At 39.5% G+C, this 27761-nt stretch overlaps 1 protein-coding gene across 2 annotated transcripts in view; it reads left to right on the top strand.

Moving 5' to 3' along the window:
- LOC306755127 (cadherin-4-like) overlaps window positions 1-27761 on the top strand; it is a gene marked incomplete at both ends in the record, with an annotated part of 261980 nt that overhangs the window by 168407 nt on the left and 65812 nt on the right. Inside the window, 2 exons of one of the 2 annotated variants that reach the window (XM_079239397.1) lie at window positions 6348-6574; window positions 19460-19648. In XM_079239397.1, coding sequence (XP_079095523.1) covers window positions 6348-6574; window positions 19460-19648 — 416 coding nt within the window. Of the gene's footprint in view, window positions 1-6347; window positions 6575-19450; window positions 19649-27761 lie in introns of both variants that reach the window. The other variant, XM_079239398.1, reaches the window with a different exon arrangement.

Here is a 27761-nt window from a genome sequence, read left to right as displayed (position 1 = left end):
ATCACTTTTCCATCTATGATCAGGTGTGTAAGCTAAACTTCCTGCAGCTCTGAGACCAGCCAGCCTGTTAGCGCCAGTCAAACTCCTCCCGTGACTAAGCAGCCATCACTGCAGGAGAAGACCCTTGATGAGATACCCAGCAGCGCTTGAGCTCTCTATAAGTGTTAAGGAAAGCTATCTGATCAATTGTGCATTTTTTTTCCCCACACTTTTTAACTTGTGGACCCAGTTTGTTTAAGATAATGCCAGAAGTTTTTCTTTTAATCTGGCCGGCAAATTTTAATCAGTCATATTAAACATATTAAACAAATTAAGTGTGTTGTACAATTCCAACTGGAAAACTGAATGAGAAAAATGACTATTACGTAACAGCGATGTTTGTCATTCCATAAAACAAGTCTGTTAATCTGTTTTCAAAGGTCGCTCACAGAGAGGTCAAAAATAAACATTTTTAAAAGAGATTTATGACCTTCCCTCATGCTAGCATGTACCAAAACGTATACAAAGTTTCTGCATTTTAAATAGATATTATCTTCTTTTACTCCTGATTTCTATCCCACTCTTTTCATTTAGTGACCATTAAATGTTACAACAGCATCAGCAAGATCCAGTCAAGCCAGATCATGATATCTCAAGACGACACTTTGGATTATCGCTTGGAAAATGAAGCAGTGAAGTAAAGTGTATAAATGTTCAGCCAAACAAAACACAGAGTAGAGCTATTTAATTTTACATGAGGCACAGCAGACCGCTGTGGGACACACACATCTCTGCATTCACTGCATGGCACACAGGCTGCTGCAGAACTAGATTAAAAGCAATCTTGAGAAAGTTAAATGGTGACCAAACACACAAAGAATAACACGGTTGAAATTGAAAAGAAAAGTTCACAACATGATGAATACTCAGTTTAAACCAAATGATTTTAGTTTCTAAAAGTGGGAAACACTTCTTTCTTTATAAAGTTTTTCTTGTTCCCTTCCTTCCAAATGGAGCTTATTCTGCTTAAAAGAGTTCAACACAACATTGAAATTGGGTTTTTTGATTTTGTTGTTCCTTTGTAGTTTAGCAAAGATGGCTGCAGCTCACTCTGTGGATTTCCCAAGTGTTTGTGGACATTAAACACAAGAAAAATATGAAACAGCCAGATAACTGAGCTAACAAAAACAGGTTTGAAAAGTGCTGCAAACACAAGCAGCTTAGCTCTGATTAAACGCCTAATGCGTTTATTCTTTGTTTTACTCTGATGTCTTCCTTCTGAGCTGTTTTTTTGATGGTAATTCAAAGTTTAAAACAAGTCCACTACATGTTTTGCCGCTGTGTGATTGCACTCTGTGAATGTTTTTTTTTTTCCGTAATGGGAGCTGGTCACTGCCATTAAGCCTTTGAAGGATAGAGAGATGAGCCGCTCTTCATGATTGGCTTCAGTGAACCAGTCTCCCCCTGATGGGCCTCTAACATTACTCTTAACAGCCTTCCATCACAAGTTTGTTCACCCTTCATAGTCTATCAGTGGTGGGCTATGGATCTGGCTCTGTTTAGTCAGCCAGCGAAGGCCTAACCCACTGCACAGTTCCGCACTGCTCTGATTAGACTGCATGCTCCCCATGGTGCCTGTGATCAGTGGCCATATTCGTCTCACACCATCCATCTCTTCATCCAGCCCTCTCTTTCCGTCTCTCTAAACTCCACCACTCTCTCTTTGTTGCTCTATTGCTATTTCTTTCCCTCTCCTCTCATTCTATCTTTCTATCCATCTGTCCTGATCTCTCGGGAGGCCAGCCCAATTAACCTGTTTAAACAGCCATCTGAGCATCCCATCCATTCCAATGTGGATGTGTGTGTGTGGGAGGGAGAGCCAGTTCACCGAGCCAGGATCCCAGTGCTAGTCCTCCATCCAGTGCCTTCGCCAGTCTCTACCTCAGCCTCACCCTCCAAGTCCCCACTCCTCCTCATCATCCGCTTCTTCTCCTCTTTCTGTATCGCCCTCTCTCCCTCACAATGAGCCTGATTGCAACAGATACCGGAGTGATCCTGAGCTGATAAAAGTGCTTTCTTCACTGTTTTGTAGGGCAGACTGACATCTGATGCATTCAGTGCATCATTCTTTGAACGATTCAGACGAACGCCGCTATAAACAGTTTCGCAGGAGACATTTCTTCAGCCAGTTCCTTCTGCCTACAAGTTTTTTTTTTTTGTTACCTTTTTTTTCTCCCTTCTTCTTTAATGTTCTTTCACTCATTTTGCCATCTCTGATTGCCACCTCCACACGCTTTCTACCCTGTCATCTGTCTTCCTTTCTGTCCTTCGCTTCTCCTCCCCCCTTTCCTCTCACCTTCTTTCTGTCACTCCTCAGCTTTTTTTCCCTCTCCCCTGACTCTTTTCCTTTCTCACATCCCTTTCAACACTTGTCAGCTACTTCCTGTCAGGCTGTCCAAAGAACGCCACAAGAAGGTCACGTCTCTTCTCAACGTTCCTCTTCTCCTTGTCCTCGTCCTGTTGGAGGGAGATGTAGATTTTAATTAGAAGGTGGGGGGGGGGGGGGAGGTGAAAATGGAGTTTGGCTTGTGATATCATACAAGCAATACAGAAAGCACAATTTTTTCCTCCTCCCATACAATCACGGTGAAGGAATAGCATGAATATATTCATTCCCCATGGGGCATGCACTGGTAGAATTTGTCACATTTCAGTGGGTGACTATTCACATCGACTAGACTGTCGAGAAGTGCTTGGCTGGCTGTTTGGCACGCTAGGGTGTCTGTCTTTTTTGCCAGATCAATGCACAACCTGGGCCCACTGCTTTAGACAACTTGTTAATGTGCAGCTCTGTGCCGTTGGGCTTCATTGCTTTGTTGTCGGCCAATTGTTATAATCTCTCTTATATAGCAGTATTGACCCGACTGAGTGAGAGCGGAGCTATTGGAGGTCTGTGTGTTTGTGTGTGTATGTGTGTGTGAGTGTGTGTGTGTTGTCGGAGGGGTAAAGTTGGCACTGTCTTTTTCTTTAATTGGTGCAAGAAGAAGACCCTCTGGGTACTCCATACACAGCCTGTCACTGTATTTGTGAGTCTGTATTAGTGCAGTTAGTTCAGCTTGTCATTTTGAAGCAATGCATGCAATCATTGACAGGAAATGTCTACACACACGCACACACACACACACACACACACACACACACACACACAGTGAGTGATTACACTTTACACCTACAGTTGCCTCTGTATTCATTGACTTATTGATTTTAGGCTTTTACGGGTTTTTGTTTAAATATTTTTTTTTCTCTGCTGCAGTTTTTAATGTGTTGCTCTTGCTGTTTAAATACTTAGCAACACAACTGGAATAAATCAAAAAATAAAGCTGTATTGCACTTTAATTATACTTTTATTTTCTATCACATAGAATGCTGTGTGAAATTGCCGCAAGAAAAAACCATATGATAAAGTAACCTCTATAATTATCCCACTTTTATGAACAGTTTTAAATATGCAAATTGTAGAAGTAGGTTTTTTTTTGTGTGTGTAATGCCTCACCACTATTTATGTTAAACAAGTGACTTTCGTCATATATTGCAATGAGGCATAAATAATCCAAAACCCAAAGCTGCACAGTGATTTGCTGGAAAACTGCAACACTTTGTTGTTGTTTTGTTTGTTTTTTGTTTTGTTCTGTAAGGGTGTTGAGTCTCTATCATGTCTTCACAGAAAGCCAGGTTAGAGGATCAAGGAAGTGCAGGTTAACAATGGAGTAGGCAGTTTGCTTTAAAGATGTAGGCCACTGCATCACTTTCTGACCTTAAAGCTCTGTGTTCAAGACTCATTTGAAAGGACCACAACATTCAGAATGTACACAATGACTGTCATCATGTACATTTCTAGAGCTGCCACCATTGAGAAGCATCCAGAGACTAAGAACAATTTTTATTCCAGTATTTACGTGACATTGCAGCTGAGTTTTGCTTTACAGAACGTTGCGCAATTGTCTTTCCATTAAAACGAAGACCGATAAATTCACGTTAACATTGTCGTGCTGATAACAACCTCTCCTCTCAGTCCTCGGCTAAGGTCCACAGACCTCTACAAGTCCTAAACTGCACTGTTGGCTGTGTGCCTAGTTTAGAGACAGGAAGACGGTGAGAGAAAGAGAGGAGACAATTACTGGTGGAGGAAAAAAGGGCAACAGACCACAAATAGACCACCTCCAGCATGTTTTTTATTCCTTTTTAGTTTGATCTTCATTACCTCTGGTGTTTGAAAGTTTTACGAGACAAAAACATTATTGCTTAACTTCAGTTCAACTTTTTTTTTTTTTTTTTTTTTTTACCCATGATCATTTTTATTTCTTTCGGGCAGCTTCCCCACCTATGCAGACACATTTGTCAAAAAGTGTATTTGCTGTCACCTCTACCTTACAAACTAACCTGAAAATCTGGAAAAATAATGGTAGAAAAGAACTTAAATACACACATAAGCAAACACACACAAATGGATAAGACAAACAGGAGTCAAGAAGTTATTCTTTTTGGTGTTGTTTTTTTAATATGGATATGCTTTGCAAAAAAAAAAAAAACAATCTGATGAGAAAAAGGTTTGCGTTGTCTTTCATTAATGTAATCCATCTCTTATGTTCTGTCTTTATCGATGTAAACCACACATCCGCATTCTTTTTTGGAAGGACAGCTGTGGTGAATCGCTGTCCCTCCTGTGGACATTTGGACATCTGACTTTCGGGCTCTGACATGATCAGGGGCTTGTTTAGGGCCAGACAGAAAAGAAAGATAAATTTACTTACAGTTACTTTCTGTAATGGAAACCTTGTTCCAACAGTTGCAGATGTGGAAGGAGAGAGAGAAAGATACAGAAGTGAATTCCAGCTTCCAGTGTAGGGTTTTCTATGATATGCCGTCTAGACATTCTAATCCTCCAAAGGGAAGCCTGCAGGTACATGAGAAAGGAGGACGGAGGCCAGCATGACTAAACCCCTCTCTGACTTGTCTATGTGTTACCTGCTATTTTATAAGAAATCAGAATCACAAGCGTGCCCTGATGATGCACTGATTGCTCCGTAATGAGTTGATCTCAATAGCATCTTAATTTTTTTAATTACTATAGATTTACAATAAAATCAACAGGAAATCAATGCATGAGCAAAAAAAAAAAAAAAAAATAATAATAATAGAAAACTGCTGTAAGTATTTATATAAGTTTCTTCATTTGAGTTTGGCCATCTGTGGAGCAACAAAACCATCCAAATCCTCCATGAGTCACTTCCTAAGACATGTTGCAGCAACATGTATAACATTCTGTGCAGCACTGTGTTTTTTCTTGCTAGTCTCCCTGTGTGCTTTGAGTTAATACCACCTGACTACAAACACAAACTGTAGTAGGAAAATGAGACTACCTGTGTGAAAGCAAACAACTTTCCAGCTGAGAATGGAGTCGAGCTGCCAGATCAGACCTGAAAGCAACGTATCTGTCGCACGGTGAATCACCACGGCATCAAATCAACATGTTAGAACAATTTGGTGTAAACATATGTGTGAAAAAAAAGCTAAATTTACATTTTGAACTACATATTTCCTGTATGTACTATTTCTTTATTGTTGGAGAGAGTGTTTCCCTTTGTTATTTATTTCTATTCTATTCTACATTCATTTAGCAGACGCTTTTATCCAAAGCGACTTACATACCGATAGGCACATCAAGGGGCAACTTGAGGTTCAGTGTCTTGCCCAAAGACACTTCGGCACATAGTCAGGGGAAGCCTGGACTCGATCTCCAAACTTTCCAATTGAAAGACGACTTTTCCTCCTGAGCTACGGCCGCCCTAGTAGCAGTAGTTTATGTATCTAAGTAGCTGCATCTATGTTTGCTGGGAGAGGCGTGATTTAATCAAGCTTTCTATTTGTAACGTTAGCTAAGATTAGCTTTTCCTGACATCCTGTTCAGTTTTTTCCTCCAAATAATTTCAGAAGCAAGGTCATATAAGGCCTGTTTTTCATCTCCTCTACAGTAACAGCGTGAAAAATCGTTTGGAAATTGTTTGCACGTGCAACTCCAGAGAAAGCTCCTCAAAGTTGCCCCAGTGGTATACTCAATTAATGGAAACATGCTTCAGTGTCACACTATGCACTACGGTACACTCTCGTAAGAGAAGTCAGTCCTTTCCGCGGCCGCTGCTGAAATGTTCGCCCTGGAGGGTGCGTTCTTTGCATTTGCATGTGTGAGAATTGGAACAGCAATTTCAAGCTGCATGCCGACCGGCCGTCGTTTGTGCCATTTTCATTTCTTGGCTGTTACTGCTTTGATGAATGGTATATTAAATTTGTGCCAATTATTTTGTCCACAGTGAAGTTTGACGACTGCATGGGGAACGAAGCTGTCGTGTTCCACAGCAGTGACCCCATCTTCAGTGTGCGGACAGATGGATCCATCTTTGCCAGGCGGGAGGGAGCCAGCCTGGATGAACCGGTCCAGTTTAAACTGACAGCGAGTGGTCCACACACTCACACATGGGAGGCCGTGGTTCAGCTGGCACTGATTGACCTACCATCACCTGAGCAAAATGAAAATGAGGTGAGTTACACACAGAAAACCCATGCTTCAAATTTCAATTATCATCTCAGAGGTTCCTCTTCCCTTCCCCAATTCCTCCAGTGGTCTGGTGATACTAGCAGCCCAAAATCAGGTCAAAACTCCTTGGGGTTTTAGAGGCAAAAAGAGGGAGGAAGCAGATCAGAGCAGAGAGAAGCAGCAATGGCAAACGGTTAAAGTGATGGAATCACACTGCCACACGGGGGAGAGTTTGTTTCCCTCAGCTATAAGCTGTTATTGGAAAACATCCTGCGCCTCAACCCCCCCCCCCCCCCACGAGGATCTCAGCTCTTCCATTTCTATTTAAAAGCTGTCAGAGGTCAGGAGAAGACTGAGCAGCCTGAGCTCAGCTGTCCCCATAACTACAGGACCGCACGGCCAGATCAGATAGTCAATAGCAACATGACTGTTAATCAGATTAGACAACAGCAACAGATGATTAGGAGCCTGTATGCTGTTTCTCAGAGCAGCACCTCACATGAGTAACGTGTTGATGAGCTCAAATCTAACTGAGAAAAACATATTTCTCTGAAGATATGTCTGACAACATGCCGAGCAGTTTCGACAGTTAAACATAGTCACGTGTAGGAGCTGCCTGTCACCTGCTAGCCAACAATCCACTTCCATTTCGCAGAAGCTTTGAACTGTAGTTGACACAGACGGATGTCAAAAGTATTGTGATTTCCACTCCTTTTATGCCTGTTTCTGCAGCCTGCATTGTGTTGTTTTCTGCTTGTTCTTCAGCTCTTTTCATTAAAGAAAGAAACAAACAAACATCTTCACCGCCTGGCCAGCATCAGAAACAAATGGAGTTATTGGCAAACGGGTGAATATAATAGGGTATTAAAGATCTAAAGAGGCGGGTGTACTACCCAGAGGATTTGGTAGAGATCCAGAACAGACTAGAGAAGCAGAATGAACATTGTGGATTTCCCAGGTGACCAGAAAGAAATCAGCAAATAAAATGTTGTTCTGCCACGACGGCCTGAAAAGTTGGGAAGTCATTGTTGTGTTTACACTTTGTTTTTTGCTGTGCCTTATTTACAGTGGATAAAACGGGCAGTTTTATCCAATGTTTCGAGACAGTTTCATCAGATAAAATGAAATCCGCTGCATGCTGTGATTGATGGGATGTGAAATTGAAATTGAAATGAGAATGTGGAAACTTGTTTAAAACTGACATCATATCCATTTCTGTTAAAAAAAAACTTACCTTAGACTTGTACCAGACTGCAAACTGAGTCGCTGCTGTACAACCAGGTGGAAACAGAACAAACTTTGCATCTTGAATGGCCTTTAGGAACCATTTTGAACTGTTTCTTTATTGATATGACTGATGTTTGATGAAATCTTGTAAAGAAAAGAAAAATATTGGAAAGAAAGAGGAAAAAAGTTTGAAAGATGATGTTTTAGACTTTTTCATCATCTTTTTCACTTTGAACTGCTCTCTTCACAGCGAATCTTTTACCCTCCATCTAACCCTACAGTATCCTCTCTATCCTCTTCTTATACACCAACTAACCTAAAGTTCTTTTTCACCGCATCCATAAATCTCCTCTTTGGTCTTCGGCTGGGCCTCCTGCCTGGCAGTACCAACCTCTGCCTCCCTATGGTATAATCACTTTCCTTCCTCTGTACATGGCCAAACCATCTTTCTCTGTCCTCTCTGAATTTGTCTACAAAACATCTTACATGTTCTATCTCTCTGATATACTTATTCCTGATCTTATCTGTCAAAATCTCTTCTTCCTCCTCTCCTTGCTCCTGTTTTTTCCCTCAGGGCTGCTGTATCCAAACTGGGCTTTTCTATAGTTTAATTGTTTCGGCAATGAGCCATTTAGGACTTGCACTGAAACCATTTAAAGCTTAAAAAAAAGTTCTTGTTTGTGTGCACAGCCCCAAAAACCAGAAGACATTTCACAATGTAAGTCATTTAGTAGTAGAAGCACATAGAGAGCAGGTAATCAGCCAAGAAACCATCTATGAAAATGTGTTGTAAGGATGCTTTTTTTTATTTTTTATTTATTTTTTTTTTATTTGGAGCATTTAAATAATTCATTGTCGACAGTGTATTACACTGTTTTACGTTAAATGACAAAATGCTAGAGGTGAAACAACCAGATGTTTAAGTTCATTTCCTATCGCATCAAATACAGTGGAGATGCTGAGGAGCTACATGATATGCAAACTATGAGAAAGGGAGACGCGGTCATTGGTCAAAAAATATGCTACAAGTTGTAACCAGCCTGTATTCATCAGGAGAAAGCAGGGCGCTGAAACAAAATGTGATGTTTCATTATGGAAATGGCGGTTTGTGGCGTGCTCTGCTGAATAATAACTTCCAGATGTCTGGGTAGCCAGGGGCTTTCTGATATCAAAGCATGCAGGGTTTTAGGGAGGCAGTGGCGTGGAGGGGAAGAGCTGGGACCACCGCCAGCTGACTAAGGCTGATGGCACCAGGGCTGGGGGGCCGCATCTATTTCACACTCAGTGACTTCTGCTCACATAGTGTTAGTGTGCATAAGCTTGTGTGTTTGGCATGTGTAAGACAATGTTATTTTATTGAGGGATATTGAGTTGAATCAAGTGTATGCTAATTTTGCATAAGATTTTTAAATGCTGCTTATAGTCCACGCGTGGTTGTCCTTTTGTTCAGGACATAAAGTGTCTCATATCTGGAGCTTATGGGTTTAATTGACCCTGGATTGCAGTGTGTCATTTGTGTGCTCTCTCTTGTGTGGAATTAAGGGAGCAACGCAAGCTTTCGTTGAAAATTCTGCTTTTACTCCAATTTGCCTCGGCTCCCCATCATCCATCCTTCATAACAGCTTCAATAAGTGCTCAAACATCTGCAGTTAACCTGCAATTTTTTTTCGTCGGTTTCATCACCTTCCTGTTCTTCTTTTCCTTCTGTGTGAGTGTAAGAAAGAGCAACTCGGCGCCGCAAAGTTTGATCAAACTTACACCATGACTAGTGAAAAGCCCACTTAAGCCGTTTGCTGCAGCGATGCCATGGCTCTTTTTTTTTTACCCTCCCCGTCTTTTTCTCTGCACATTTCTCCTCAGGGAACTCACTAGTACCTGTTAGCATGTGTAGATAAAAGGATCCAGTGCATGACTTATTTAGGCAAGAGGTGGGGGTGGGAGGGGTGTGGGGAGGGGGGGTCACATCTGCTTCTGACAACTTCTACTCATCCCCCCCCTTCAATCCATCCCAAACATGTCTCGTTCTACCTCTGCCTCCCCTCACCACACCCGGAGGATGTGGGCCAACCATCCCCTGCAGTCAACCCCACTAAGCTTTCCTCTCTCTGAAGAAAAAGAATACATTTGTCCAGACCCAGCTCACATCTGTCTCATCCCACTCTGCTGACAAACCATGTTTGCGCACACAGGCGTGTTGTGCTTGGCAGAGGCCAGTCCCCCCGAATATGTGCTGAATATGAGGGTTCATGTGCATGTTTCAGTGAACATGTCACACAGTACAAAAAAACATGGAATGAGGCAACACGTGTTTGGAAGCCTGTTCTTCATTCAGATTGTTAACACTGTGCAAGAAGAGAAGAGAATGTCAGTGCTTTGCAGAACACAGTTCAGGAGCCAGCTGCTCTGCAGTATGAACACGATTGTATGAGCGCCAGGAATCTCAGCTCCCCTAGTGGCCGACATGCTTCCCTGCATGTTAAGTCTAATGTAAGAATTTAAACATGCTTTACTTACCTTCTTGGCTAAACTGCTAATACAGGTCTTCAGAAGTTTCATAAATCGAATCTTTATTGATGAAATTAATTTATAATTGATAGTATCACTGTTGTTTTTCATGATTTTAATTCTTTTTTTTGCCATTGTTTCTTAACAACAGCAGGATTAAGATTTATTCACAAGTCTTTTCTAAAGTAAATCTTGTCAGTTTAATCCCTTTTTACTTTCATTTTCTTGACTGAATCCCACTGAGTCTTGATTGGAGTTTGTGTAGTTATAACTAAAAGACTGTAAATGTTTAAACAAGTGTTTTTATGGACACTTTAATGGCTTCTCCAATGGTGTTTTTCTCTCGTTCCTTTATAAGCAGAGAGTAAAGTCGTATGGTGGATTTTGGAAGTAGTTGATGAAAACTTAACTTTATTTTTCTCAAGGAAACATTTAAAGCTGCAGTAATCAGTTGGTTTACATTAGGAATTGAGCTAAAGGTTATGTATGAGTTGTGGTTCCTTGGCAGAAGGTCAGTGTGTGCTCTGACCTACACAAACACCCCCAACACATTCATTTAAGCCTCCTAAGTAACATAGCTGGCAGTCCTAACCACAGTTGTTCTAATCCTGTAATAAATATTCATCCAGTTAGCTTTCTCCTCACTGTTGCCTAAGTATAAAAGCAATTAATGAAACACATTTAATATTTCTGCAGGACACTGAGTTATGTGGAAAGAAAGTACACCCTGTTTATATCAAATATTCATTAGAATTTATGAAAAGATAATCTGATCTTTACAAGGCCTTACAATCAGAGAAATACAACACAGAAGAACAACACACATTACATAACAAAAACGTCATCTTTTATTTAACATGAACTAATCCAAAATGTAGAAGCAATGGGTGAGAAACTGGGTACACGCCATGATTCAGTAGCTTATAGATGCATCTTTAGCTAAAATAAACTAAAGTCTCCATCTTTCCTTGTAAAAGGTCCTTTTTCTTCACAGTGTTGCTTTGGTTCATCAATGTTTTCAGGCATTTTGTTCTGCTCTTATTTTGGACTCTGTTGTTGAGGTTCGGGATCATTATTCTGCAGTGAGATGTTCTATAACCATTTGTGCTGACATACTGAGTTTGGCTTTTGTCAAACCTTTGTGCTGTGGGATATAACCAAACATCTGCACTTTGCTTTCAACGGTTTAAGCTACAAATCATGTCATTCAGTATAGATCTATTCTATAAGATATAACTTTGCAAACTTAAAAGTGCAGGATCCAACTAAATCAAAGGCAATGACAGAAAAATATATGTGTATATCATTCAAAATTGTGTTTCTATCTGTATTCAATCTCTTTACTAAAGTGAGTATTATGTTTTAAATCTCTTCGAACAGGGGTGCCCAAAGTCGGTTCTCAGGGGCCATTGTCCTGCAGGTTTCAGATGCATTCCTGTTCCAACACACCTGGCTTCCATTGAATGAATCCAACAGCCAATGAAGTTCTACACAATGAGTAATTAGTTTGAGTCAGGTGTGTTGGAACAGAGACAGATGGAAAAACCTGCAGGATTGTTGCCCTCGAGAACCAGAGCTGGGCTCACCTGTCTTAGAACAAGTCATTTGTATCTACCTGCTATAGATCTGCATACATGAGAGCCAAAATTGTTGTACTATTGTTTTTCTTTTTTTAATTAGCCAGGTCAAGATAATTCTGTGAGTGAGGTGAGAAAACCCTTAGCTTTAAAACTACTGACTGGCTTTGTTTGATGAGTGTTTTAGCATTGTTTTTGGATAAGCAAGCGTATTAAAAGGCACATAGAAGAAGACAGTATACGTACAATATTTTAATGTAGAATTCTGTAATGTGTGGATCAACTATTGCTGCATCTGAGGACACTGGATCCAATCACAGATGAAATTCTGTTTACATCTGAAAGAATTTTGGCCACTGACATCTACCATCCAATCACAACTGTGCTTGTTAATGGAAATGATTTTTATGCCCATCTTCACCACTAGATGTCAGTATTTCTTACGCACAGTACCTTTAAGTCGGAGTCTCAGGTGGTAGATCCACTTGTATTGTGACCGGTGGTTTGAGTCCTGCTCCCCTACACTGTCACAGCCCCAAGGGGGACACAATTGTTCTCTGAGGAGCAGTCATATGCCTAGATAAATATAGAGTGTTGTGTCAGGAAGGGCATCCAGCATAAAACATGCAGCAATTTACACTTTCAAAGATTCACGGATGTGACTCCTTTAGGAGAACAAGCTGAAATGGAAACAACAACATTTCCTTTAAGCCAAAGTCGGTTCTTGAAAGCCACTGTCCTGCAGGTTTTTGATGAATCCCTGTCCCAACACACTTGGCTTCCATTAAATGAACCCAACTGCCAATCAAGTTCTGCACAATGAAGGATTAGTTTGAGTTGGGTGTATTGGAACAGGGATACATTAAAAACCTGCAGGATTGTGGTCCTCAAGGACCGGATCTGAGCACGCCCGCCATATTATTTTTGATGAAAGTCTTTCTCCTGGCAGTTCTTCTAAAAATGCCATATTTACATATATCTAACATGGTTGAAGGCTGCTTAAAGCTTAAGGAGAAAGTCATATTAATACTGACACTTGTGAATCCCATTTTGTGGATGGTAGCTTATAGATTTGCCCATTGTACTAATTGAGATTAGTAAATTCTGTGTACATTTAAATAAATTGACAATATCTAATCTGCTCTCATACCACAGCTCTTTTTCTTTGCTGCAACCTTTCCTGTTATCCTGTCACCCAAAGCACCATGGATTGCACAGTACAAGATGTCTGTAACACAGCACTTGGGTAATTAAAGCGAATATGACACTTTTGCCAAAGCCCATTCTCACCCCACACCTTTATCGGCCCACACACTCAAAAACACATATGCACTATAAGCCAGGTCGCTTGTCACCCTTTTTTAATAAACACAGACCTTCAAGTGTTTTTGTTTTTTTTTTTTCTTCTTTTTCCTGAGCATCCATCTAATGAAGGCAGCCTTGAAAGAATTGTTTTCACTGGCAAATACAACCTATACAAGCTACTCCTCTGAGGAACCTTGACCAGGCAAGAAGAAAGAAAGACAAAGAGAAATCCCTTTTTATAGACTGCATTGTAGAGGACCTTCAACTTTCAATATGTGCCAGAAGCCACTGTCTTCTTCCAGCACTAGGCCTTTTCCTGTGCTGTTTTTTTATTATTTTTTTTATTTTACTTCTTATTCTGAAATGTCAACTGCTGGGATGGAACTGTAGGGCTACAGATTGTACATTGGTACAATCACATAAAAACTTAGTGAAGCATTAATAGCACGACCTTTACATGCAAATATATGGTGTTTGAATTTCTTTCTTTTGCTCATCAATTTGCAAGCCCTGTTTACAGTTTGTTCTGTACCATAAATACCCTCCTACCTATAAGTGTGCACACATACTTAGACGCATGCATTCATTACATGTATGCATACAGATGCAGTGTTAACCCATAAGAACACAGCAGGATATATTATGATACATAAAGTTTCAGACACATTTGGCATCGCTTTATGGGGGAAATCCTGTAGAAAACAATGTGATTTTTGTCTTCTACCCCTAATGGACCACAGAAAGCAGAAGATTATACAATATTTTTTTTTTTTTAAATATCACATAATAATAAATAGTAAAAATGTTGGTACTCTTTTCTATTACATTTTTTAAAGGGGTAAATAAATACCACAGATTCAAAGAATTTGACTTTTTTCATGAGTTGGGTCTTTATGGGTTAAGATCTCTTTTGGCACAGTTTTTTTTTTTACAGGTGAAAAAAGTTTTTTCATGATTTGTCATTGCCTTGCTTTACTGCAGACTGTCCTTGTATGTCCGCGTTTTAAGTATTTCTTAGGTAAAATTTTGTATGCACTGATCTAATAATTTGACTAAACAGGTTTAAATAAAACTGCATGTATTTAAAAGGCCTTCAAGGTTAAGTCCCATTTCACCATTTAGAGAGACATAAATACGTTTGAGACAGAATTCACCCTTTTCTCACAGGTCATCCTGTGGCAGACACTGACTGGGAACTCACTGGGTCCTGCTTACATGAGGGTTGGCTGGGTGATGCTTTGTGCAGCAGCTTTACCTGCTGGCACACCATCAGCCTAATGCAGCCTGGTGCTTGAGGAATTGCAGTTGCTGAGACAACATGTCAGGACCTACTGACTGGGATGACAGACGGAGAAAAACAATAACACTTCGAGAAGAGGACAGGAGGGAGCATGAGAGTAAGGGATAGCTCAGGGGGAGTGTGATTGTGACAGAGTGCAACTCCTAGTTAGCTTTCACAATAATGTTCAGGACTGAATTCTATAAGCCTTTATCAGGCAAGTGACTATTTTTGATCACTTTGTTTTGTTTCATTTTCAGCATAAAACAATTTAAAAAAAAAAAAAAATGTTACAGAATAACAGAATGGAGGTCTTGGTACATGCCAGAAGGACCAGTTTAGGTTAAAATTTCTAATTTCAAGGTATTTCACTGAGTGCCCTAGACAGGGTTAATGTTTTACTGGCTTGTAAGCCTGAGGTATGCAATTAAATTTGTTGCTGAAAAACTCACTTCTCATGTATTTTAATTTAACCTTGAGATTACTGTAATGATAATGGTCTTTACTTAAGTTATCACACAACTAAACATGTTGAAGTTTTGAAGGGACTCCAACAGGAGTCGATCCTGTGTAGCAAACAATTTCTTCAGCTTAAAAAAACAAAAAAAATACTCAACTCTGTTTAGTATTTGGGCATTCTGGAAAATAAATTTTACTTATCGGACACTATTATTATCTATGCTGCAATGCTTTCTGGGTAATGATATCAAACAGTCGCTGTAGTCTCTGCTTCGTATAGGAGTGTGTTGTCTCAATATTTTCCATTCATCCTTTGCAATTTAAAAGCCAGTGTGTTGACAGAGAGAAAACTGGCATTGAAATCACTGTAAGTCCAGAGGATGATCAGATGGATGTAGAGAACAGACTGGACCAAAATATCTGCTGTTTGAACAGCAGCTGCAAAGAAATGCTTTATGTCAGTAGCTCTGCAGAGGAAGCATTAGAATGAAACGTTTTCTAATATATTTTGAGATTTAAGAAGTACATTACACATTTTAAAATTATATATAATGCTACATAGTAAAACATTTAAGCATGTAGGTTACATTTGATTATCCCAGCAGGTTTCCAATTCGTAACGGCACAAGACAGTTTGCCTCAAACTGATGACTGATGGTCCTCTTCTGGTTTTTCCAGTTGCTTACTGCATAAATACAATTCATAGCTATTGGGTGAGAGACATCTGCCAGTCATTATACCGCTGCATGTGATATGCTGTCATCCATCTGAGTTGTAACATCTGTCCCAGTCGAAGAAAACTGGACTCTTCCAGATTGGAGGCCTAAATGAAACAGTGACTTTTCAGGTTCCTCCATGTTCAGTTCAGTGACCAAAGGCTTACACTGTGACAGGGGGGAGCAGCTTGTTTATTTCCAGTGTTTACTCAGATTTTTCTCCCTATTTTTTGATACTCACAAGCGTTATTGTCAAGGCCTCTATGTAAAAAAAAAAAAACTGTTGGTTTTAACCTTTGCTTCTCACACCATTTGCCCCTTTAGCAGCTGTGATGAACAAAATGACTAAAACATCAGTAGAGAAGTGTTGAAACAAGGGACCTGAGGAAGCCGTGTGTATCTTCAGGCTTTCTTCTATCCAGCTCTCCTCTTCTTTTCTTTCAGAAAGCAACAACAACTTAATATTGTTGCTTTTTGACTGAAAGCTATAAGTAATAGTAGCTCAGTGCAGATTGTTTCTGTATATTCAATGTAAAAAAAAAAATTAAAAAAAAAGAGAGGAAGGTTCAACCAACAACGAATTAAATTTGTCTACTTGTCTCAAGAGCAACTGATTTATGCTGGTTTATCATCCCAGAATGCATTGCAAATGTAAAATAAAAGTAAAGCAATATCTCCAGGTCAGAGTTAATAAACACTTGAGATTTTTAAAGTAATTGTGAGTTTTTATGAGTCACTAACAACTCTCAGTAGAACTCACTTAGATGCCTGCAGTTATGTAACCATGACAATGAAATGTAAATCCTGTGAAATATACCTGAAGAAAGGGAACCATACTTTTTTTTTTTTTGCACCATATATCTTGACTAGCTCAAAATCTAATTAAAGCTCTCTTATTATAATAAATTACTTTTATTTTTATTCTCTTCTTTTGTAATTTGACCTTTATTTCACAAGGTAACATCTTTGTAGAGAAAATTCTCATTTGCTAACATGACCTGGCATGTTTTTTTTTTTACTGCTTTTGAAATCCTCTGTGGAGAAGGAGGATTTCGCCATCATGTGGTTTGTACCATCCCCACATTAGGCCACCCACTTAGTCTGGTATTATTCTTCTTTGTTTCACATTTGATGATGCAGTTGTGATTTATGAATGACTTAATGTTCATGAGGCGACTGGAAAGGGGCGCCTTTCTAGCTTCTTATTCGAGCATCCTTCAAAAAGACAGGTTTGTGGCGGTCATTTTTCTCTGCCTGCATGGAGTGTGTGAGGGTAGTGTATGATGCCAGCATACTGTATGATTGAAGTGTGTTTCTGTGACTCAGCTGTCACCGTTTGCCAAAAGAGGCCTTAAATCCAACCTCAGACATGCTCTCAGTTAATAGTCTTTTTATATCCTGCATAAATGACAAAATCTGAAAGTTATGGCCTTTTTTTACACCGACACTTACACACACATAAAAGTTCAGCAATGTAGCATCAGCTGTGTTCAGCTCAGATGTCCTGCTCTGTGGAGCCAGTTAGTGTCTGCACACACAGTTGTTTGCTGTTGTTGTTGTTTTTCTTATTTCATATTTTTATTAAAAAAAAAAGTTTAAGTTTAAGTAGACCTTTTTTAAGCATATTTCAAATATTTATGCTAACATTTTAGATTACTACTAATTATCCAAATATATATAAGCATAAGGACTGATCAGCAAGAGAGAATAGTATATATTATTACAACAAAGGGTATTTAGAGTGCATTGTGTATAATGTGTATATAGTGTGGACATTCAATCAAACAATCATATTGCAGCACATTGTGCAAGATTTTCATTCTCAGGAAGAGCATGTTGAACAATGCCTGGCTGATATCATAACTCTTTGGCAAGTTTGCTGCATCAAGATGTCACAAGAATTATTATTACTCAAGCATATGTCTTCAACATAAACCATTGTCACTTTTTTTTTTCCTGTGAGCATATAAAAATATCTCAACATTGCTTGTAACAAGGTGTGTAGATTTGTTTTCCCTGTTACCTTCCTTCCTTTGGTTTATAGAGTTAATGTTAAAACAAGCAAACAAAGTGACTGATGGAAATAGTGGATACATGTCTGTGTGGGAGCCGATCCACTGGATGTTTAAATGTATTAAAACAAAAGTATGGTGTGTGCTGTTCTTTGTTTCAAAAGCAGAACCATTTAGATTTATTTCATGATATCAAACAGATATATTCAAAGGTTTGCACTGGGATTAAGTCGCTTCTAAGCAAATTACACACACAGATATTCAGTATTTCCTTTTTCTAATAACTCAGTTGAAAAGAACAGTGCGTGAGTGTGTTACACACAGTGCCACAAAACAAAATGAATATTCCACAGGCTCTTATTTCAGTACTCTTCTCCTTTTAGTTATAGGAATTACAGAACATATTTCTAAATTCTGACCGGGCACAGCACACTTATCAGACTGGAAATCATCGATGAGGCTTGGGGCTGTGTGTGTGTACTACCTTATGTGGACCTGAGAGCAGAATCTGCATAAAACCCCACATCCCAAGAGAAATTATCACAACATTTTTGCTTTTTGTTTCTAGAAACCAAAGCTGTAGGAGTGTTCAGTTTGAATATATAAATATATATATATATGTGTGTGTGTGTGTGTGTGTGTGTGTGTGTGTGTGTGTGTGTATATGTATATTGCTCCTGGATTGCTTTTAGTCACTTCTTTACCAATGATGTATGTGGAATCAGTGAATTTGAGCACTGACGGTACTTTCCACTAAATGCAGAGCCAGCAAGCTGCCGTGTGATGCTACAACAATGTTATAAAGCTGACGAAAAGGAGGCCACATTGTAAAATTAGATTGTGAGATAGTGATGCTGCAAAACTGCCAAAAACAGAGCTGAGCTCCCGTGTGACACATTTTGAAGATGTGAGGTGAAGCTTCTCTCAGGTGGCCCATTAGAAACCATGGCTGTTAAAAACAGTCACTGCATGAAACGATGAAATGACTTCACATCCATAAGAAACTGGCCAGATGTGTGTATGGCAACAACAACAAAAAGAGCCTGCGGTAACTCAGAGGAGCAGAGCTCACATGCATATTTCTGTTTAGAAAAGAGAGCTGATGGAGGAATGCATTCCCTGAGCAAAGCTTTCACTTCTTGGAAATTGTTATAAGCATTGTGTCCCCTGATTACAAAACACCAAGGGACAGCAAGACACCAATTGCAGCATAATAGAGTGTGTCCCTGGCTAATCGTCCAAATCAAAAGATAAAATACTTTTTTTTTTTTCAAAACATGTGCAAAACAATTTCTCCCACAACTTCAGACACAGGACTGAACTCACTCAACTTCTCAGCAACTCAAAGTTTGAAATGAAATAGCTGAAAATCTGTAAGGAAACATGGCAAACACACACACAGAAAGACTTAAAGAATACAGGCTGTATTAGTGATTTTCAGACGACTTGCAAGGAAATAGGAACCAACTTTTTAGTCGTGACTACCAGAAGCAAATGCTGCCAAAGTACCAATGTAACGTTTATTCACATCGATCATAGAAAGGAAAATACTGTAAACAAAGAGGGTTGCCTCTCTTGGAAATATAGATTGCTAAACAAAGTTGACTGCTTCCTGTCTGAAAACACACCTGACATCTATTCCTTGCCACAGCAGCTCACAGCTCATGAAAGTGTTAAATGTGCCTGTCTAATTAAGAAAATGTTATTTTTGTCCTGTTTCTAGCCTGAAAAGACTTCATCACAAAAGTTTACTGTCATCATAAACAGCCCCAACAACCTCCTAAGCAAAGCCTTGTCTTATCTTAAAGGTCATGGGGAACGTCCTCGAACAAACAATGAAGGATGAGGCCTTCCAAGCCCCAACTCCCATCATCATGTTCTCAGGGTCCCGCCTCAACGGCACCAAAGGTCTACGGAGGCAGAAGAGGGACTGGGTGATCCCACCAATCAATGTGGCCGAAAACTCTCGAGGACCTTTCCCTCAGATGCTCGTCAGCGTAAGTGACAGATTTGATTGGCTGCATGGCTGATTTGCTCTGAATTTACAGCTGGGATTTCTTAAGGACACTTCACAGCTAGCGCTGATTGGGGACATGTGCGATGGTTGCTGATAAAGACCAGAAATGCATTTGCATAACAAGTTTGTTCTCCACATCCTTGAAGATGATTATGTTGTGTTCCCCTTGATGTAATTACAGTCATAATATCTTAAGGTATTTAAACAGCCCTGACTGACCCTGAGAAGTTTTCCCTTCAGACACAGAGGAGGCTCCAGTGCAGCTAAGCAGCTAAGCTCTCCCCCAGTAAGAGGTCCACTGGGTTCATACTTGATTACGTATTCTTCCTTTATGTATTCTTTCTTCCCTTTATCAGGCTGTTTCAGAGAGGTTGTTCGAGGTTCAATGCTATTTTTAAAGCTCCTTTATAAGAACACAATTTGTCACACAATCTTTACAAAAGCCAAACTCTGGACACCACATTGAGAAATAAGAAGAAATTTTGAAATGCGGCTCTGTTAGAGCCCACGCAGAGCAAGACACTTATGCATTCCTTACACCCTGATTAGGATGCATTTCTTTTCAGCTTAAATAGAAGGTAACTACACCAAGAGTGACCTGACTGTAGCCACGTCTTGCTTTGACGAAATGAAGTGGCAGCAGTGAGTGACAGTAGTTTCTTTTCTGGAAAACACGGAGCTCTGACCAGGCTAAAAGATAAGCATGGCATGTTGGAGTATTGGAGGTCAAGTGTTTACAATAGTCAAAGGACAAAAATCATGAATAAATGCATGTTTGTGCAGATTTTTGTTGTGCAGAAGCTTGACTTGGAGGGGGCTAAACAATCCAAGGATTGTTCCGCAACAGAATAGCTTGTCTATCTCATAGCAAAGCTGCAGAGTTTAAAACCTGGAGATGCACATTGTCATTCATCAGAAAGCTTTCCAGGAAACAGCATCTTCATTCCCTGTTCTTTTCTCGTTCCTGTTTTATTTTATGTGGAATGTCTAGCCATCAGCTTTTCCTTGTTGTTTACAAAACTCTCACTTTATCTCTTCTGGAGAGAAGAAGCTTTTTTTTTTCCTTTTGTTTCAGTTCTTTGGTTTTCAGCCAGGTTTTATCCATCCTCCAGAGAAAAGCCTGGGGAGCTGCTTGAAGACGAACCTTTTTCTTTTTCTTTCTTTTTTTTTTTCCATTTTCTTTACTCTGCTTTTCTTTCCAAGTTGTGAAACCAAACCATCTATTCAACGAGAGGAGAGGGTGTGGAAGTCACTGTGTTTTTGAATTAGAGTGCTTGCACAGCTGGAGTCCATCCCATCCGCCTTACACTGTGTGGCATTTTCATCCTAACGCTCTGAGCCCTTCAGTCGTGCTACACCAGTGATAAACTATCCACACTGTTCTGCTGCTTCCTTGAACTGGTCCGAATCAGAGTGAGACAAAGACGATGGGGCGAGGCTAGAAAGAGAGAGAGTATCAAAGGAACATTTGGAAGTATCGTGCGCGGCCAAACCCAATCCATTTTGTGCAGTAAATAGGTCCGTCAGGGGCTGGTGGATTGCTGAGAGTTGGGCGTTCGGAGCCAAAGAGAACTGATGTGTGTTGATGCCTGTGTTCGGCTCTGAGGCTCTTGTCTTTCCCTTTAATGATGACTGGAGGGCAGGCGCGGCCATACTGCGGAGTAGAGTTTTTAACAAGGAGACAGGGGTTTATGGTGTGGGGAGGATTCTGCTTTATTTCATGTTTATGTGTTTGGTCAATTTTTATAGCTCCGCATGCACATGTTTCTTTTTTCTTTATTAAAAATATAGCCAAGAGCAGCAATCAGTGTCCATGCAGATTCCAGGTGTTTTAAAGAGAAAATTAACATTTGTTTACCGTGATGGGAAAATAATAACAAACGTACCTCATGAATGAATTTTTACATTTGAAACTTGCAGTCATGTGACACACATTTATACTAAATTGACTAATGACAAAACACCCCAAACTGTCATTAGGGTAATAAACACAAAAAATACAAATAAATAAATAAATAAATAAATAAAAATAATAAAACTGGTGATAAAAAGAAAAAAATCTCATTCCCTTGAGGCATACTTTGGTGAGGTTTGAAGAATTATGTAGAAATATAGGGACTATTATATTGGTTTTATGTTGTTATTGACTGCTTAAGACTACAATTTTAACAGCCATTTATATTTGATAATAGCACATAAACAATAGGGTTGTTTTTTTCTCCCTTTTTTTTTTTTTTTTGGCTTGGTTGTTGTTTTCTTCATGGCACATTCATCATCCTAACCGCTTAATCCAATGAAGGATCGCGGGGAAGCTGGAACCTATCCTGAATCCAAATGGTGATCTGGATCACACCAAAATTAAATCAGTTCTTCCTTTTCACTTTTCCAACAACTCTTTGAGTTATCTTGAACACAAAAAAAACAGACAAACAGAGAAATGCAGGTAAAAATATAATCTCCTTGGCGGAGGTAATTAATAACTTCCAAAGAAACATAAACAACTGTGATGTCTAGCAGTGATGATACAAAAAATGTGAAAAATTCAACACTTTGTCCCCAGTTCTAATATCTTAAAACTTATAATAACTATATAAACATAAAGAACACACCAGTGATAGCTAATGTGTAGCAGTAGCAATGTGGAAAAAAAATTTGAAAAACAGGAGAACTCCTGTGGTTATGTCTTAATAACTAATAATTTCTAGACAATTACGAAACATAAAATGTCAACATGAGGACATCTGTGGTCATACCTGCAAAACTAAAAACTTCTAAATGAAACATAAAACATACAAGACAAGAACACCTGTGGCCATACCATGACAACTCATAATTTCTTAATAAGCAAAAAGAACTCACCCGCAACATCTATGTGTACCAGTGCCGATTGGAAATATGAAGTACTGAACACTGAACGTCTTGTTGCAATATCCTAACAATAAACAGCAGTAGTAAAGAGTATACAGCTGGTACATGCAACAGCGTCAACACTTTGTGAAATATCTCAGGAACCACACAACAAAACTTAATGAGGAAAATTGCTATCACAAGCCCACTCTTTGTGTGATCTATTGTGAGCTAGGGACGATTATAACCTTTCAAGAAGGTTTTCAATCCACCAGTTAAGTGCAGCGTTTTTTGGGGTTTTTTTCGGGAACTTAAAATGTGAATTCCATCGTGCTACGTTCATGTTTGATCACATTTTTTGATTAAAAATGTTAAAATTATGTTAGCGGACCTCCATATTGAGGTTGGCGGTAAACAGTGATGGCTTTCTGTCAGTCTATCGACCAATAAGATTGTCAGATTTCTTCTTTCTTTGTTTTTATGATGGTGACATCCAAACCCAGTCAGTCCAATCCCAGTTAATGATCAGCGTGAGTTGAAATAGTTATTTTCCAGTAGCGAAAACAGGGTAGTGAGGTAAAAAAAAAAAAAAAAAGTAATAGAAAAACATGATCACCACCAAAATTAAATGAGTTCTTCCTTTTCACATTTCCAACAACTCCTGAAAATTTCATGAAAATCTGTCCATAACTTTTTAAGTTATCTTGAAACAAACAGATAAACGACGTGTAAAACACAACCTCCTTGGTGGAAGTAACAAGAAACTCCACCCTCGATTAGCCTTTTTATTTGTTTATGATTTTGGTTGATTTATTGTGTTCATATCTTAGTGATTCAGGGGATCTTTTTGTGTGTATTAGAGAGCTTTTTTTTCTCAAAAAAATCTAAATATTTTGATGTGTTGTGATGAGCCCACCCATGTCTGATATGAAAGTGAATTTTGAAAGAATCTGTGCAACCAGTTACAGCATCTAAAGCTCTGCAGGAAAAATGCTAACATCTTTAAACCAATACTAACTGAACATTCCTCAACATGTGTCTGAAGTTGCTCCCAAGTTTTACTTCTAAAATGATCTCTTTTGATTCACATTCACTGCATTGTAAAACACAAACAGGATAAGAAAGTTCCACATGAACTTAGGACCATCTAACTGTGACACGTTTGAGTCCATCTTGTGATGGTTCTGATCTGATGTGAAGAGTTTACATAGAGAAACAAAGATTCTTTCCAACCACAAGATCAGTGGAGTTACTATGTGATTGCTTTTACTGACTGAAATGATGTACAAGTCCAATTTTTCAAAATAATTTCAGCATTATGAGGCACTAGCTTCAAAAGTTTTGAGCCGCCTCTTTTTTTTAATACTTATATTTGTTAATTATTCTGTTTGTGTTTATGCTTTTTGTAATGTTGCTCTTTCCCCTCCAAAATGTCTCTTCCTAGATAGCTTTTCATCATTGACAGGGCCTGCCTACAATCAGTGCTAATGCAGGGTGGGGATGGGCGGGTCTTGTTCTTTATTGAATAATTGATCAGGGGGAGAAAGATGAACACTAAGAAGTATATACATGTTAATGTGAACCTGTGTGAATTATCAGTTCATGTGCTGGATTATTGAATGTCAGATGTTTTCATTATAATCATGTTTTGTGAATAATTCGGTCGATTGATTCTTTTCAGAAATCTGTGGTGATTGGCTCATTGAACTGAGAGGGCGGTGCCTCATAATATATATAGGAGGTGCCGCCTATCAGACTGGTTGTTTCTGCCCAGGGGAAACTTGGCTGTTGTGGAGTGTTTTATGTAAAAATGAATGGACATGTGATTTTTTACCATGTCGTCCTGCTACGTTTAGGACTATGAACCTGATTATTTTTGTGCTGCCAATCAATTTAGAAGCTCAGATTTTAGGATCTTTGCAACTGCAGAAACTTTGGATAATGAAGTTTCGTGTTTGCAAATTTTTAGAGAAATGATAAATAAGAGGAAGAAGGGAAAAAAAAGACAAAACACAACTGGATGTTGTGATTCCAGCTTCAGTGCATTTTGACAACAGTCAAATAACATATTGTCTGCTTTGATACCACAGAAAGACGAAATGTGTCTTTGTCAAAATCTGCTGGAATATGTTAATCTGAATTTATAATCTTTTTTTTTAGGAATCATGTTTTAAAGCAGAGCTTGCAGACTTTCTGACTCCCTCCAATTGTGCCATCACTCACTGCTGTGTGCTGCCTCCCCTAATGGCCTGTGAAGTCGGTCCCTTTCCTAATGGGCTGTTCTGTCATCCAGCACAGCACTGAGTGACATGCAGACAGTGGCCTTCACCAGCATCCCACCGCTTTTCTCCCTGCCCTGACCAAGTTGCCATCAGTTGGACAGTCGGGGTGACAGCAGCCCTCACCTGTATCTCTGCAGGTCTGCAACACTGTCACTTTGATCAGGCTGGCACAGGATCAGGCATGTGTCAGGACAGGGGCCCTACTGACTAGCCTCTGAGCCCGTACCCTGACATGGCTCGAGGAAAATGTTTACTGCATAGGTAAAATTTAGGCAGAACTGTATTCCCATCTGCCACTAAAGTTAAGACAGTGTCACAGCTCAGAGGGACAGTATCGACTGCATTTTTATTAATAGTGGTGGTGAAATAATTGCTTCAGTGCCCCGCACTCTTCAGTTGCACATCAAGCTGTTGCTTCTTGGTTGACCTTTGTGGCTTTACATTAACCCTTAACAGATTTTAGGGCTTTTTTTAAGTTTATGTAGCTATTTGGTCTTTGCAGATCATAGGCAGGGTTGTTTTATATTTCTGTCCAACTACCAGTGTATGCATAACTTTTATGAAAAAAGGAAAAAAAAAAAAAAAAAAAAGTCAGCAGGAGTGACATAAAAAAAGACAAGTGTTCTGTTGTGGAGAAAACAAGAGGAAGGGATTCAGAAAGAGTGAGATGCATAATTTTTCCACATAAAACAGGTGTTTTTGTCCTTCTCTCTCTTCTGTGGCCAAACAGCCATCAATAGCATGTAAGGGACATTGATTTTTTTTTTTTTCCTTATTTTCTTTTTGAAACCTTCCATTGATCCACACACATCTCCTACGGCAGCGAGGCATCGATTTTTTTTTTTTTTTTTTTTTTTTGCCTGGGTAAATAAAGACTCAACGTAACCGCCCCCCATTCACCCACCCGATCCTTTAACTTCCACATTAGAACGACCATCAGCAAAAAAGAGAAAACGGTATGAAAATGCATGCCCCCAGGTGGCTAAAATGTAATGTTTGCTGACTGTTGTCTGGTTAGAAAGAGGTTGCAGCATGTCAGAGCTCCTGCTTGTTTTTAGTAGAAATCATTCTCGCCCGCTTCATTATTTACATAATCTACACCATTTTTATATCTCTCCTACACTTTTCTTTATCTTTGTTGATTTGCTCTTCCTCTGCTCTGGGCAATATTTTACTGCTTTGTTTAACAGAGATATGATTTTTAGAGAGGACACATATTTTAAAAGTTGGACCTAGAGCTGCAGTTTCAGCCAATTCCAGCGATTTTATTAGATAATATTTCTTTTGAAAGAAAGCATTTCTGTCTGCTGCCTTTCCAACTGAAAGATTAAGGCAGATATTCAGAGAAAGTAGGGTTGCATCCCTCAATAATCACAGAAGATTGTATCGGCAGGAGAGACTTCAGCAGTGAGACCGATTATCCAAATAAACGGGTGTTTGTCTAAAGTCTTTCATTCACCAAGAAAAAACATTTGAGATCTTTTGCTTTTTCATTAAATCATTTGTCTGAGTGAATTGTTCTCAGCATTATTACATGCTAGCTTTGGAGTCTGCATGTTAAATGGAGACGTTTGTATCGAATTATGTGCAAGTTAAAGTGAACGTGCTTGTTTTTATTGCTCTTGTTGCTGCACCTGTGCTCCATTTTCTACATGTCTTTTTTTTTTTTTTTAACAAAATGAGAGAGCATCCCCTTCTCACACACACATACACACATACACCCACACCCCACCACAACCAAGGTGTCTGCTTTCTCTGCGTACATTTACCAGTGATTAATGACTGCTCCGTTTCGCTGACAGACACAGCAACAACAAAAACAGCAGACAGACAGACGTAGAAGAAATGAAGCCGAGAGACAAACGGGGAGCAAAACGCAGCAGAGTGTACATGAGAGCCGAAGCAGATTACATTGGAGAATGTGAAGGAGGACAAAGATGAGCGTGTATTACTGAGAACAAGAACGTGCATAAAGAGACGGGGAGGAAAGGAGCAAAAAGGCATGTAAGGATACACCAGAACCTGACGTACGTCTGTGTTTGTGTTTAGGTCTGATTGGCTTCCTGGAGAGCTGCTGCTTGTGGCCTCCTCTATTGCTTTTAATGAAGCCTTTTGGCATCTGCCAACCCCACCGCCCGGCCAACGTCGGCACTACACTGCTCTGGTTTTGCCCCCATTCATCTTCGCCCTCCCTCCCTCCCACCCTGCATCCTACTGACACATATGCTCTCAAACACATTCACTGAATCACAAACATACACATACATACAAAGGCGTGCAAAAAGAAAATTGATTGTCCTACACAAACAGCAAACAAAGGATCAGTAAAGCACATGTGGCGCGTTGTTGCTTTTGTATATACGCATTGTTTGGGGTTTTGTTTTCCCATTTCTGCTTTATCCCCAAACAAAGAGAAGAAAAAGCAAAGCCAGAGAAGCAGGACTCTGGTTTTTTTTTTAACCAACTCTAGAGCAGCCAGAGGATGGAGAAACACAAGGATGCAAGTATGCAAGTCACTAGGAAACCACATTAGTGACCATATGGAAGGTTTTAGAAATGTTGAAATGCTCAGAACTAATGCTCTGGGCTGAATAAATTCCAGCTGTTAAAACATTTAAATGTGTGGCTGCATTAATACTGTTAAACACTTGAAACCCTCCAGACTGCGCTTGTCAGAATGCTTTATTTTGTCTCGTCTTTTTCCACGTTCCTGTGCACCGCTAAGGTCCTGTTCTTGGCAGGTGCTCAACTTCAACAAACTCTGACTCACTATGCACGCAAACACACACAAACCCCATCAAGCCTGAGCAAAAAAAAAAAAAGGAATGAAACAATAAACTTCCCTCAGATAATGGTAGACCTCCAGCGCAGTATTAAGTAGAGTTGGAAAGGTCCACTTTGAGGTGAAAGCAGAAACAACCGTGTCAGCAGTTGTTCTTTGTTTCACTCCGTAACACATCTTGG

This window comes from Telmatherina bonti (genome assembly GCF_933228915.1).
Source record: "Telmatherina bonti genome assembly, chromosome: 4".
In the NCBI taxonomy this organism is placed as follows: Eukaryota; Metazoa; Chordata; class Actinopteri; order Atheriniformes; family Telmatherinidae; genus Telmatherina; species Telmatherina bonti.
The sequence above is the reverse complement of the archived record's forward strand: the minus strand, read 5'-3'. Positions and strand labels throughout refer to the sequence as shown.